The sequence below is a fragment of the Fundulus heteroclitus genome, chromosome 10 (assembly GCF_011125445.2).
Source record: "Fundulus heteroclitus isolate FHET01 chromosome 10, MU-UCD_Fhet_4.1, whole genome shotgun sequence".
In the NCBI taxonomy this organism is placed as follows: domain Eukaryota; kingdom Metazoa; phylum Chordata; class Actinopteri; order Cyprinodontiformes; family Fundulidae; genus Fundulus; species Fundulus heteroclitus.
This window is the reverse complement of record NC_046370.1, coordinates 10,675,483-10,690,767: the sequence shown is the minus strand read 5'-3', so window position 1 is coordinate 10,690,767 and position 15,285 is coordinate 10,675,483. Positions and strand designations below refer to the sequence as shown.

The 15,285-nt window shown below is 39.5% G+C and overlaps 1 protein-coding gene across 2 annotated transcripts in view; it reads left to right on the top strand.

Annotated features, from left to right (window-relative positions):
• Positions 1 to 5,421: 5,421 nt before the first annotated feature.
• mta3 (metastasis associated 1 family, member 3) overlaps positions 5,422 to 15,285 on the top strand; it is a 40,402-nt gene continuing 30,538 nt past the window's right edge. Inside the window, exons 1-3 of one of the 2 annotated variants that reach the window (XM_036141994.1) lie at positions 5,422 to 5,764; positions 8,877 to 8,944; positions 11,081 to 11,174. In XM_036141994.1, the coding sequence (XP_035997887.1) occupies positions 5,737 to 5,764; positions 8,877 to 8,944; positions 11,081 to 11,174 (190 nt within the window). In that variant the 5' untranslated portion in view covers positions 5,422 to 5,736. The remainder of the gene's footprint in view (positions 5,765 to 8,876; positions 8,945 to 11,080; positions 11,175 to 15,285) is intronic. The other variant, XM_036141995.1, reaches the window with a different exon arrangement.

Sequence of the window (15,285 nt, the reverse complement as noted above, 5' to 3'; positions counted from 1 at the left end):
ATCTCTTCTCTCCGGACATTTTCATTGATCTCTGTGAGGGTGCTGTGCTAATACGTCATGTCACGCAAAGAATTCTGGGTTTCTTTGCATCTGTAAGGAACGTTGTGGAGTTCCTAGAGAAAACTAGCCATGTGAGGGAGCATACAGGCTACTTTTCCTACCTCCTTCCTTACTGACTGCACTATTCGGACAGCACTTATCATGGCGATCGCTGACACACATAAGGGTATTCGGATTGGTTATTCTGGTCACGACCTCTGACTGTCTTTGGTTTTGATTCCTGTCTCTCCCCTTTCTTGGACCGAGTTATGCTGGACTGTTCTGCCATCTCCACCTGTTCAGAAATCCTCCAGCCCACTCAGCCTACAACCTCCTGCTGCGAGCAGCTCACTGTCTACACGGCTCACCTTCTGTTACTCTGGACATTTCCTGCCTGCACCGAGGTTTTGTTTTGTTTGTTAAAAAAAAAAAAAAACATTTTAAAACACAGCACCGTGTCCAGTTTGAATATCGGTTTCCCCATCAAATAGCCCCTTACACACTTATCCAATAACAGATGTTGGAGGTATACCAAGTGTAGGAGGGAGACCTAGATATTATCTCTCTGACAATGCTCTTCAGCTCTGAGGGATCCCGGCAGGTTGCCAGGTCAGAACGGATAAATCAGCCCCCCTAATAATTCTGGGGCCGCCCAGGCGTCTCCTCCCATGTGGTACATCCTGGAAAACCACTTGCATTAAATCTTTTCCCTGCCACAGCAAACATAATCCTAACTGGAGAAAAAGGGCGACTACTGGCAGGACTGTTTGTTAATAAAATGGTCAGTGAGACGCCGTCTGTTTCCCTATTATGCTTTTCAAGTGACTTCATTTGTTCCTCACTATGTTCCCCAGTTATATAGGAGGGGTCTCAAATAGACCTTTTGGTGCTGCACCCTTTGCTAATATTTTTCTGCTTCAACACAATCTGATTCAAATATGTTGGTTATTAGCAGGACTCTGTTGAGCTTGATTGCCTGCAGGGCAGCTAATGTAACCATTTGGATTCAGGGGAAGTATTCTGGGGATGCATCCACCGTAACAGTTGGAGGACACCAGCCTTGGCGGACAGGAGTTGAGACCTCTGCTCCAGACGCTCCAGAGCCCAGAACCCATCTGACGTCCAGAAACGTTTTCAGACACCCACTGCGCATTCAGAATTACCTTTGGCAAGTGGATTCATGGAAGCGTGAGCCATGGGGAACTGGGACCGGCTTAAAGTGGAAAGTCTGTGTCTCACCTTGCCAGGAGCTCTGTCCATCTGTTGCTTCTTTCATTATGTAAATTGCTGTGTCTGTGTAGTTTTCTGCGTATACCGATGTGATGTTGTATATCTCTGAGGGGGGGGGGGGGGGGGGGGTTATGTTCTGCAGAACAGGAACCTGCTGCAAAGCAGTAATTGTGCTGAGCTAGGCACAAGTTCTTTAAGTCTATTCCTGTTTTAAAGTTCTAAATAAACAAATCTCCACCAAGGAAGGTTTGGGGACGTTTTGAATCTGGCTCCATCTTCTCCGGTTAATTTCGCCTTAAATTCATTGTATGACCCATGCTCCTAAATAGAACATAAAAAGTCATATGATCAATTTTAGGATTTTAATCAGCTTTATTATCGAGATAGGAGCTCTCCTTCAATGTTATCCTTCAGTTCAGCAAATAATGTACATTTTATTAAATAAAATAAATTGCCTTACTACTTATCTGCTTGTCCGCGCGTCCTCACTAAGACTAAGAAAGTAGAGCACATCACCCCAGTTCTAAAGTCCTTACACTGGCTCCCTGTATCTCAGAGAATAGACTTTAAAATACTTCTGTTAGTCTATAAATCCCTGAATGGCTTAACACCTAAATACATCACAGACTTGTTATGTGAGTATCAACCATCCAGACCACTAAGGTCTTCTGGCTCCAGCCTACTCTGCAAACCTAGAACCAGAACTAAACAAGGAGAAGCAGCATTTAGTTCCTATGCTCCACTTATCTGGAACAAACTTCCAGAAAACTGTAAAAGTGCGGAAAGCCTGAGTTCTTTTAAATCAAGATTAAAAACACATCTGTTTAAAATTGCCTTTGACTGTTCTAGTTAAACAGTTTTACTGTTTTTAATGTTCTTTTTTTGTTACTACATTCTATCCCTACTTGCTTTTGTTCTATTTTCTATCTACATTTTATTATTTTGCTATATCTTAATCATGTAAAGCACTTTGTATTGTCTTGTACTGAATTGTGCTATATAAATAAATTTGCCTTGCCTTGCCTTGTTTATTGACCACTATACAGCTATTGGCTGTATGAAAAGTGATCTATGAATGTTGTGTGACTGATCAGTTAATACATGCATTAGGCAAGGCAAAGTTATTTGTGTAGCACATTTCAGTACAAGGACAACGCAAAGTGCTTTACATGATAAAAACATGGGAAAATAAAAACAGCATAAAAGCAAGTTGGAATAAAATGTAGAAAATTTTAAACAAAATAAAACATGGAAAATGGAAACTAAAAGCAAATATTAACCATGGGACTACAAACTTAAACTAATGATTCTCTAACCCCTAGTCGGTCGAGGCAGATGACCGTTCACACTGAGCCCAGTTCTGCTGGAGGTTTTTTCCTTCCCGTTAATGGGGAGTTTTTCTTTCCACTGTCGCTTCATGCTTGCTCAGTATGAGGGATTTTTGCAAAGCCATGTACAATGCAGACGACTCTCCCTGTAGCTCTACGCTTCTTCAGGAGTGAATGCTGCTTGTCGGGACTTTGATCCAATCAACTGGGTTCTCTTATATAGGAATTGTTTGACCAATCTGTATAATTTGATCCAATCTGTATAATATGATTGAATTTGACTTTGGAAAGTGCCTTGAGATAACATGTTTCATGAATTGCCGCTATATAAATAAAATTGAATTGAATTGAACTGAATGTTTCAGTAAAACAGTTTAACTGGAACAGTCAAAGGCAATCCTGAATAAATAAGTTTTTAATCTTGATTTAATAGAACTTTCAGCACTTTTACAATTTTCTGGAAGTTTGTTCCAGATAAGTGGACCATAGTAACTAAATGTAGATATTGCTTGCTAGACATGCCTTTCCTCGTGATTTTTATTAATCTTTTCCATTTTCCATGTTTATATGTTAAATAAAAAAAATTATTAAAAAAGTCTCTTTTTAAGGTCCATTCATTAAAACTCAGTAAAGCTAAGTAGATGTTCTTTTGTTGCGAAGCTATGACTGATCTGACTTTGGAAAGGGCTCTAAAACCTTGACAATGTCCAATTTGATATTATTCCTCTTTATTTGCATGACTTTAGTTTAGGCAATCCTCACTGAAAGGTGTTTGCTTTTGCTTAACTGAAGCAAGACCTTTGTACTGTATTTGAGAACCGTGTATGAATTTCAGGAAAAATGACATTAATAAAACACATGGTAGCCGCTTGTGAAGAAGAACGGAGCAGAGTGGAATGGCCCATTTTATATTTAAAGATATTGAGAGATCATTTAATATCAAATTTAAAACAAAAAATCTTGTGGCTTGCTGGGTATGTTTAATAAAGACAATTTTCAGATCCTAACTCAGGAACTTCCTGTAGATGTGTTGGGCCGTCATAACTGATCACCTGCCAGACAGTTTTATAATGAGCCGATCTCACCGGCTATCCCATCTCTATGTGCCACTTCAAAATTTGAATTTTATTTGTTAGACTGTTTTTCTTTCTTTGAGCCTTTTATTGTCTGGCTGATGTGCCTCTGATCAGCTCAGTAACAAAAGTAGCTGTGACCTGAACAAAGGTCAAGAACCAATTTACTGGACGATTTGCTTCAGGATTTTCTGACGAGGGCCAGAATTCATGGTACCTCCAATAAAGCATGTCTTCCAGCCCCTGAAGCAGCACAGCAGCAATGCTTGAAGCACCAGGAAGCAGCTTTATTAACTGACCAAAGCATTTCAGCTTGTGAACTTCATCAGGGTGATTACAAATCACTTGTGATGATGTTTTTTTTTTCTTCTGACCTTAACTGAGGCCTGTCTTACTTTACATGTTGCTTTGTTATTATTATATTTTTTGTGTCTTCCTGGGTGAGTCGTTGAAGCGTTCATAAATAAGTTTTTGGTAGAGGAGGTTCACCGTTGTCATGTTTTCTTCATTACAGTAGATATTGACTCTCACAGTCTTGAAAATGGCTTGGTAACATGTTCCAGACTGATTGATGTCAGTCACTTTGTTTCTCATCTGTTCCTGAATTTCTCAATATTAGAAGGTTGTTTTGCTTTCTGAGAACTTTTAGCATATTTCATGTTGTCAGATGGGTTCGTTTTCAATACATTTTTTTATTTGTATTTTATTTTAGCAATTTCTTGATTCTACAGGTCTGGCAGTCAGTGGATCTGGGTAAATGATTGAATGGTCAACAGACTGAATTCATATAACTCTTTTCTAGTCATACTAGCCATTTAAAGATAGTCTTTATGGATCTCACAATGGAGAAATTCACTCGAGAAATTCACTCGTCACATCGGCTCATACAAGAAGGTGCAGAGCAGGGAAGGTGCATTCAGTTATATACAGTGAATCTTCATATCTACAATGGATCAAAAAAATCCCCAAAAAAACAAAAATACAAAAAAGGAAATAGGAATGTAAATGTCTCATTTACATTCTTAGTGGTCTCTATATATATATATAAACATATCTATATACTTAAATATATACATATATCTATGCGCCTAAATACATACGTACCTACGCGTATGTACGTGCATATACATTGTATACATTTGTACATACATACATACATACATGTGTACTGACTTATGTTCAAGTGTTGATAGCAGCAGAAGTCACTACATCAGGATTTAAGTCATTTAGATCCACTTTTACCCAATTGCAGTCACCAACATGCACAAGATCACACTCTGAAATGGATTAGCAGGCAATTTTCGGGTTGGAAAATGGTCATGTGACCAGAGGAAGCTGGAATTGAACCCTCAACAGATTAGTGGGTGTGACCAATAAAAGTGAACAATTACTTTTTCACATAGGGCCAGGTTAGTTTGAATAGTTTGTTTTACCCTTAATAAATTAAATCATAACTTGAAAAATCACGTTCGATAATTATTCATGTTATATTTGTCTGAAAAAAAATTGTGTTTGATGATCTTAAACATTTCAGTTTGTTAAAAATGCAAATGTACATGTAAGGGGATGAATACTTTTTATGTTTTTTTGTCTGTAAAAAAAACAAAAAACCTTTTTACCAGTTGATAATTTTACTTCACCATTATGTGCATCTTTGAGTTGATCTATCTGGTAAAATTCCTACAAAATACATTGAGGTGTGTCGTGTCGACGTGCGTGTGTTTGCGCATGCGCGCCCCTTCCGTCACCTTCGAGCAGAGAGTGGTTTTTCGGGTTCATCCGACTTCTGTCGGCCGCTCCGAGTTTACTGTATTGTAAAAAAAAAAAAAAAAAAAAAAAAAAAAGCTGCTGCTGCTGTGTGAATCCGTAGAGGAGGCGGAGGAAGGGGGGTCCGAGTAGCCAAATTTCTCCCCTGATAGTGGACACATCCGGAGTCCCCACGATCGTAATTTAAAAGCACGCTGTGTCTTTTAGGAACGCAAGAGTTTTAGATGTATATATTTTTAAATTAATTTATGTCGTTTCGCTTAGTTTATGCTTTACGTTAACACGCTGGGAGGGCAGAAATGGCGGCCAACATGTACCGGGTCGGAGGTATGTATGTCAGTGTGGATCCTTTTTTTTTTTAAAACAACAAAAAAAAAAACAATAACAAACAAAACCAAAAAAAAAAAAAAGCAGAAACCCTTAAGTTTTTGACCACGTCTGTGTTATGTTGGTGATGCTTTAGTGGTGTGTGTGAAATAGGAAGATGCGGCGGAGCTAGGTTAATAGATGTGAGTGAGGCTGGAGCCCGGAAGGTGAGCATTTCTTAATATTTGGGAGCCGAAAACGGCTCAGGCCGCAGTAGCTAGCCGCTAGCTCGCTAACTAGCTACCCGGTAACGTAAACATTTTTTCTCCTGGCTGGCGGCGCAGTTAGCTGCCACGGCGGGGTTGTAAAGCCTCCCACGCTGGTCGTGGAAGAGCCGCAGACGGTGTTCGCTAACGGACGGACAAACGTTTGAGCGGCTGCTGTAATTTGCCCACGGCCAGCGTGAGGCTGCCTTTTGTATTTGCCTCTTCTGGCATGCAGCCATTAGTCTACGGGTCCTTATTTAGCTAACGTTAGCTAACGGCTACACCTCTTCCCCGTTCATTGTCCACGCTTCGTGTCTCAACGACCCATTTATTTATTATTATTTGTTGTTTGATGACATTAAAACGCGACTTTCCCAGCCATACTGTTACACACATTTGGCTAATAAAGTGTGGTTGATTGATCAAATCGGGCGGTATGGAGGGCCAGCTAGCTCGTTAGCACTGTGCTGGAATTCAACATCAAAGTATTGTCTTCATGGCGTCGCTCGCTGCGTCGTCTGCTAGAATTGAACCTTCACACCTCCACTCGCCCACACTCGACCTTTAGCTCTACCTCCAAGATGGAAAGTTGGCCTCAATGCATTGATGCATCAGTTGGTTGTTTGCAACATAAACTGTGTATTTGTGCCTTTCTGGTAACCACTGGCACATCACAACGTGTCTCTTTTCTTCTTTATGTCCTGATGCCTTCAGGTGCTCTGGGTTAACTGTTAAGACTGTAAACGGGGCAATCAAAGTCTTCCCCTGCATAATGTACAGTGCAGGTGCATCTCGCTAAACAGTCGCACAAACAAGAAGTTGACGTATTTGAGTAATTCGTCTCCAAAAAGCGAAACTCATTAGTGTAACCTTGAGTGTTTGATACTGCAATTTTTTCTTTGGGTATCCTGGTTTACTGCTAACAAAAGCGTACCCAAATTACGTTTCTGAGAAAATTTTAATGCAGAAGACCAATAACATGAAAGGATTTTTAAAAACCAAAGTGTCGCGGTCTAAATAATCATGGCGAAACACTTCTGAGTTGAACGTATTTACGGAAAGTTTGGTGGAAGGTGAAAGTGCGTCAAAAAAAGATGTTACAGCTCGTTCAACAATTTTGAAGGAGTTTGAGAAGACCTGGACTGAGGCGGGAGTCAATGGTTGATGAGCCACCAGACACAGATGTGTCCAAGTTTTTTATATATATATATATATATATATATATATATATATATATATATATATATATATATATATATACTGCAACTCGCATACCTCATCTTAAGCCAGTCTTCCTGTACCAAAGACAAGCACTCGAGAAGAACAGAATAAATTCATCCTTTATTGTCACACAATGGGAAATTCAGGTGAAACACAAATGGAAACCTGCAAAAAAAAAATTTAAATAAAATGTATATAAAAACAAAACATTATGCAGTAACGTAGGCTACTGTACTGTCCTTGGCTGGGCTAAGGAGAAAAAGAGCTCAATCGTTGCTCGGTGGTCCAAAGCCCTCTTTTCAGATTAAAATTACATTTTAGTATTGAGGAAGCGAGGCTTCATAATCATCGAAATCCACAGAATAAACCCTAAAATATATACACAATATATGTGTGTGTTGTGAATCTGCATGAGTTTCACTTTTTGAATCAAATCGCTGAAATAAATGTAACAGCTACTCGGAGCAGGGACGAGACTTAAGCCGACTTTGTCATTTTAAACCCAACCCCACTCTCAAAACGGTCATATTGCTTTATGCAAATAAATATTTTTTTTTAAAATTGTGCTTTTAAACAGCTGTCATTTTTTTCATTAGGTTGGTATTTACGTAAACATCGGTGTTATTTTTTACTAGGGGCGCTGTAGTGGGTCTGTGACAGCGACGGTCACCTGTGAAACACCTTCTCCTAGAGGAAGTGTCATGGGTAGCGTTATAGTAGCTGCCTAATGAAAAAAGTAATAACACTGTAAAAATCAGAGCAGTAATGCATCTTTTTTTTTTTTTTGGTTTATATCCCACTGCCTTGCTTCAATAGCCGATGCGCATTTGGTCCAATTACGACCACAAACTTCAAAGCGTTGTTTTGATTGGCCATCTTGCGTGGTAATCCATCATCACAAACTAATGCATCATTTAAATTTAAAATGCATAGTTTAAAATTAAAAGGAAAACCGTGCAGGGTTTTCAAGATGTAGTTTTACTAATGTATATCCGAAAAGCGAGGCTCCATTGAATCGATACCTCATAAAAACCACGTCACGCTTCAGTTACAGCTGCAAGTCTTTTTCACGATGGATCTCTGCCAGCTTTGCACATCTAGACACAGACGCATCTGTGGATCAGTTTTCACGTCCTGCTACAGATGGTTTTAGGTCTGGGCTTTGGGTCATGGTAATACGTGAATGACCCAAGCTATTCCACGGTAGTTCTCACTGTATGCCTTGGAGGATTGTCCTGTTATTAATAGTAATTAATAATATAACTTGTGATTATTACATGGACAACACAGAATGGGGGGGGGAAAGAGGAACAATTGTATGAAATGGGCTGCTTTGAAAGCTGTGGAAACCAGACGGATCTCCACACCCATGATCCCACCTTTCTGAATACGCTCTCAGGGACGGCAGTCGTGAACCACGGCGTTAAATGAATGTGCCTGTGAACATGATCTCTCAATTGTAATTCACTGGAAGCCATTTTCTTAAGTGTTTGCAAATGAAATGTTCCCATATTCGGGGTTGGAACTGATAGAAAAATTCTTGTCGCCAGGGGCGGGTTATTGTTTTTTTTTTTTTTTTTTTGGCTCCGTCTTACATATACCAAGCTATGATGTTCTGATACCCTCTCGTTTGTTTTATGTTGCAGATTATGTCTTCTTTGAAAACTCCTCCAGTAACCCTTACCTGATCCGTCGGATAGAAGAACTCAACAAGGTACTGCGTTGTTTGTCATTGTCTTTTTTTCCCTAGGGGTGAATAACTTGGATTCCTGCCTGCAGCCTCCCTCCCGTTTGCCCCTATGCCGACATGCACGCTTGGTATTTTCTGTATTAATTGTTTGACTGAAATTGACAGGTGTGCTTTTGTCTCCCAACTGTCGTTTTCTATCGGCCGGACACACCTGCATGGGCGTGTGTGTGTGTGCCCCGTGGCGTAATAATAGCGGTAATAAACGCTTTAAAAGCCGTTTAGCATGCCTGCTTGGCTAGAATATGACACCAGCTCTGAACCGGAAGAAACCAGCACCACGAGCCCAAGCTGTTCTAGGTAACGTTTGATGTAAAGGTTCCTCTTTTTACTCATCTGCTAGGAGCGTGTCAGGTAGAGCAGACAGCAACGACACAAAGCATCGCTCTCTTAATAGTTCTTGAGTTGTACACTTTTCCAGCCTTTAGCAAATAGTGAAAACGTCAAATCAAGCCTTTATTGTTGCAGAACAGGTCTTTTATTATTAAGCAAAGGGGGGAAAAAGGATTTGCAGAATCCAAATTTGATAATTTGTCCAGGTTTGTGCACACAACACCAACACAGGAATCTGACTTTGCTTCCCCTTACTCGCAGTGAAGACACGGCTGCTTAATATAGCAGCTTTACAGAGGGAAAAAAGAGTTAATATGTTGTTATATTTTGTTGTTTGCTAAATAAAGAGGAGATAGTGAGGTCTTACATTGCTCTGTAGGCCCTATTTAGTTGTCAAAAATAAGACCTGCTCTTTTCTTTCTCTTTTTCTTTTTAAAGCTGTAGACAAAAATATGACCAAAAAGCACAATTTATAGATTATATGTATTCATTACACACATACAGGTATATTTCAGTCCATTTTAAGGGTTATTGTCTAAAAGCTACCACAAATGAAAAGTATGTCGTTGAAAAGGAAAGACGGTAAATAATTGGCCGGGGCTCCTTTTGCGTTAAAAACCTATAAATGTATTTATATAGCACATTTCAGTACAGAGACAATGCAAAGTGCTTTACGTGATTAAAATATAGCAAAATAAGACAGAATAAATGCAAGTAGGAATAAAATGTAGAAACAAAGTAGAACACGGGAGAATAGAAACTAAAAGCATGACCAAAAAAGCACAATTTATAGATTATATGTTTTCAATGCAGCGTAACGTGGAGACGATTGGCGCGTGACACTGCTGAGGTACCAGGTTGCTTTTAATGGACGCCTCCAGCTCGACTACATGGTTGGCTCCTGTCTGGTTTAAGTCAGGCTAGTTTACCAGTGGATCAAGCACAGTGATGCCATGGTCGTCTTGGGAGTGCGGGAAGATGAAATCAGCATCCCAAAAAAGCTTGTCTTGCAGAGGAAAACACGAAGAGCTCTAGAATTTCTTGGTCAGCGGCTGCGCAGCCTCGAACGGGCTTCCCTTTTATAATGCTATCAAAGTTGTGGTTATCCCTGTTGATTTATGTGCCTGTCTCTTACACACTTTTTCCTTCCACTAAACTTTTCATAATTATATTTGGATAAAGCGCTTTCTGAGCTACAGCCTTAACACAGTTGTCTCTGTTTGATTCACGAACCCAAGGCCGTTTTCTACAGTTTTTCCCCATCTGCCTGAACTACTGCTAATAAATACAACTCACATGTGCCACAAAACACCTTTATGTAGTAATCACATCTTTTAAAAATGAAATGACTGAATCAGCCTGAGAGTGATTGTTTAAATTGTTCAATCTATGAATTATCTGTATGTCATCTGATTATTTCTGACTCTGTATGCAAGCTTCACTCACTGAAGTGAATTATTGAATAATAAATAAATTACCTTTTTTGAGGATATTCCATTTTATTAAGCTGCACCTGTTTCCCCACATTTAATCACTCTGCATCAGTCGGACCATTTAATACTTGTCATTCCAGCCGATAGCCTAATTATAGAGCGCGACAATGAATCAATCATCTTTTTTTTTCTTACTTTTACCATTCTTTCCAGCCTGTCCTAAATTGATGGATACACAAAGGAGGTGGTTCTCTTGGGAAATTGGAGTTTGGTGCATTTCTCTGTGCCAACCTTTTTTTTTTTTTTTTTTTTTTTTTTATAATTCTCTCTGTTTCAGACCGCCAGCGGGAATGTCGAGGCCAAGGTGGTTTGTTTTTACAGAAGGAGAGACATCTCGCACAGCCTCATCCAGCTCGCAGATAAACATGCAAGTGAGTAGTAGGCTCCGCCCCTTTTCAGACTTTAAACTGATACGGCTCCAATTAATGCTAGTTGCAGGTCTCGCACTGTCTGAAATGTGTGTTTAGAGATTTTATGACTATAAACGGAAGAGGACCAACTGAGAATTGCATGTTAAGCCGTTTTCTGTTTTAGGTTGCTGTAAACTAAGCCCTCCTGCTCTGACCGGCATCTCCACCATGTTAGGATGATTATTTCACAGCGCAGGTTAAAGATGCACCTCTTCAGAGATTTTTGCTATAATATGGCTAAGCGCTGACCTGTCAGCACAGGTTTTAGTTGATTTTTTCTTCTTTTTTTTTAACTTTAGGACCTCTAAGTAAGACTGGACAATATTGAGATAAAAATCAAGTTTTTGTTAAAAAGGATGAGACGATATCGTATAAATTGGGATGGTCTATGTTGGGTTATATTTATACTTCTATGCATTCCAGTGGGTTATTTTTCATCTGTTTGTCATATTTATCTACTGTTGTTTGTTAAAAGATCTGCCTGTGAGACATTTGGGATAAAACCTTGATGCAGCTTTTAATGCCTTTTTATAATTACTTAATGAAAAGAAAACCATATGGAAATAAATGTCATATATCTGCATTCAGTGTAAAAATTTAGATATTATTTTTGGTCCATATAGCCCAGCCCTATAAGTAAGCAACATGATACATTTGACTAGTTTTATAGATGCATTGAAAATGTAATGAAATATAGAAATAAAATGCTTAAATTGAAATCAAGCAATTCCCTTTCAAAAAGACACCAAATGCGCAGAGCTTTCCCTCTCTTCGTCAGTGAGAGTCCCCAAATACAAAAAAAACAAAACTCCAGGTTACAGGACAGGCGTAGTCTTCAAATAAAGCCAAGTTAACAACAATTACGGCGTTTCTTCTTTACGATGCAGATTTTAGCTTATTGCCTTTTACACAACTCAGAATGCCACACTTCATGACGTGATTTCCAGTTAGGCCCATAAATATTTGGACAGTGACACAATCTTCATGATTTGGGCTCTGCATGCCTCCACATTGGATTTGAAATGAAACGAGTACAATGTAAATTAAATGCAGACTTTAAGGTTTAAGGGATTGAACAAAAATATATGATTAAACATGTAGGAATTGTAGCTTTTTCTATACAGGCACTCCTCATTTCAGGGCCTTAGAAGTAATTGGACAAATAAATATAACCCTAAGTAAAATGTTCTCTCTTAAGTTTTGTCTTGAGAAAGTGAAATGCATTCTCAATTGGGTTAAGATCTGGTGATTGACTCTGCCATTGCAGAATACTCCCCTTCTTTGCTTTAAAAAATTCTTGGGTTGCCTTTGCAGTATGTTTTGGATCATTGTCCATCTGTGCTGTGAAGCGCCACAAATCAACTTCGCTGCATTTGGCTGAATGCGAGCAGAAAATACATCCCTGTACACTTCAGAATTCATCCGGCTGCTTCTGTCTTGACCCAGTGTCATTGGAAATGATTGAAAACACTAAATATGCTCGAGACAACAAAAGTAATTCCAATTATTAAATAATATTTTACCTGAATCCAAACTACATTCCTACATTTTTGACAATATCAATTTTAACCAAAATATGGCAGAGGCACCCACAGTGGATGAGGTGAGTAAGCTGAAGAGACGGTTAAACTCAGAGAAATCGGTACTTTGACTGGTTACCAAAGTCTCAAACAACACAGAAACAAATCGCTAGTTCCATTGCTTGTTGCTTTTGAAAAGATTCGCTAGAGGGGTCTGAAAAGTAAATAGTTGCCAACAGTGTTGATGAACGTAAGCGAGGCGAACATGTGAGATCAGAACATTAGCCCCTCCCACAAATACCCTTGGCGTGTTTTTTAAAGCCGGGCATACACTGCACGATATTTTCAGTCGTGATAGTCATATACAGCTCAAACTGTACGATGAAACCGCAGGGTTTAAAAGTTCACCGCTCACCAAATCTGTTCTTACTGTACGGCCCGAGGCTCTGATGAGACCTGACTGCTCACACTGTACGTCTAAAAACCGCACGTCGGTCTCAGCCCCGTAGAGAGATGGCGCTGGTCGGACTCGTCAATCCGGAAGCCAAACGTAAACAGTAGAAGAAGAAGAAAAAGACGGAAGTGTCGATGCTCACTGTTAAACATGAGGCTCACTAGAACGAAACGCGCTGCCTTGGCAGTTCTACGAGTTGCTCCTTCGTAGAACTGCCAAGTTCTACGAACTTGTCACTGTTCGTAGAACGTATGCTACACAACGCAGGACGCACGTTCAAGCTGAAACTCAGCTCGATCCAACAAATTCCAAAAAAAAGTAAAAAACAAAGCAACTGGACTTGTTTTCCGTAGTTGAAGACGTTTCGCTTCCTCTCCAGGAAGCTTTCTCAATTCAAAAAGTCTGGAGTAATGATGAGTACCAAGCTTTATACTACTGTCCAAACAAAGGCCTTGTAATGGCTTAGATAACATGCAAGATGACATGTTTGGTTGTATTTGCACGTTATCTAAGCCATTACAAGGCCTTTGAAGAGAATGTTCACCAGATCCAAAAAATTCTCACACCACTGAAGAATCGGCCCAGAAAGGGCAAAAAAACGTACAGTGTACGCCCGGCTTCAGGTGGAGAACATCGGCAAAACAATATTGTGGAGGTACGAATCTCCTTGAAAAAAATTAATGCAACCTTAAAAATACCGTTAAGGGGAGCGATAAGGCTGAAGCCGTTTTGATACTTTGATAGCTTGCTTCTTCCCGCTAATAAAGTTGTCCGTAGGGACACTAGATATTCCACCAATAACAGTGCTCACCCGCGCGCCATCACACGAAAAATGGCCAATGAAATGCGATTCTCGCGATTCATGAGAATCAAGATGGCGGCTCGGTGAAGTCTGGATCGGCAAATTTTGAACATTCACCAAAGTATCCAGGAAAAAATTAGGGCGTACATCCCAAAAACAGGGCGTTTGTTCTAAATATTTTTATACAGGGCGTACACCATACGTATTGCTACCTAAAAACCTGATATCCGGCCAACCTGAGCAGCTGAACACAGCAGTGAACTCCTGCATGTTCGTCTGTACGAAGGGAACTGCAAGCAAATGTTTAGCTTTTGTCCATGACAAATTGAAATAATATTGAAAAGAAGCCTACATTTTAACAACCCACCCAAAGCTATTTTTTTCTGCACAGTGTGTTCAAAAGACACCCGTTTGGCAACACTTTTTTAGATGTTTTTTTTTGTTTGTTTGTTTGTTTTTTAGATGTTTTTTTTAACTACTGTAGGAGTGGTCACAAACCCACTGTCCAGCCTGAAGCAAATAACAATATTTGCTGAAACAGTCTGCACTCCTTCGATCCAGCCGTTGAACCACCTTTTCCTTATTTTGACCTCGCCCTTCTGTCCACTAGCTCAAATTAGGGCTGTACGGTTTTATCAAAAATCAAAGTGCCAATTTATGTCAACCATAACTGCGATTTATTTGGGACTTTTCTCTGCATTGACCACAAGAAACAAAGACGGCCTGTAGATAAAGATAAAACAAGGACTATTTAAAACAAGAAATGTAACTGTTTTTATTTATCAGAATATTATTATTATTCAACAGAAAAGCTTTTGAGTTGGACACCATCCTTCTTGAACATAAAGTGCAACCAACAAACTGTAAAACAAATAATAAAATTACATCATCACACTGCTGCAACTGTCTTCCCTTCCATGTGGGGGCAAAACCCACTTTAAACATCTTACTGACACCTAAAGGATGTGTCTTATCCCTTAATTGTTACGTAGCCAAAAGCTGCAGACCTCTGCAATTATATTGCAAATGTGATTAATTGTCCAGCCCTAGTTCAAATCCCACAGACGGCAACTCTGGGTCCTTGAGCAAGACCCTCAGACCCAGAGTTTTCCCCCCGGGCTCTGCACCGCGGCAGCCCACTGCTCACTAATTGACGAATTAAATGCAGAGCCCACATTTCATTGGGATGTACAAACTTGCAGTGACAAAAGTGATTAGATGAATATTACATGATGTATATAAATACAGTAAATAATCAGCAGAAGTAATTTAAGGTACCTTTGCTTGATAAACAGG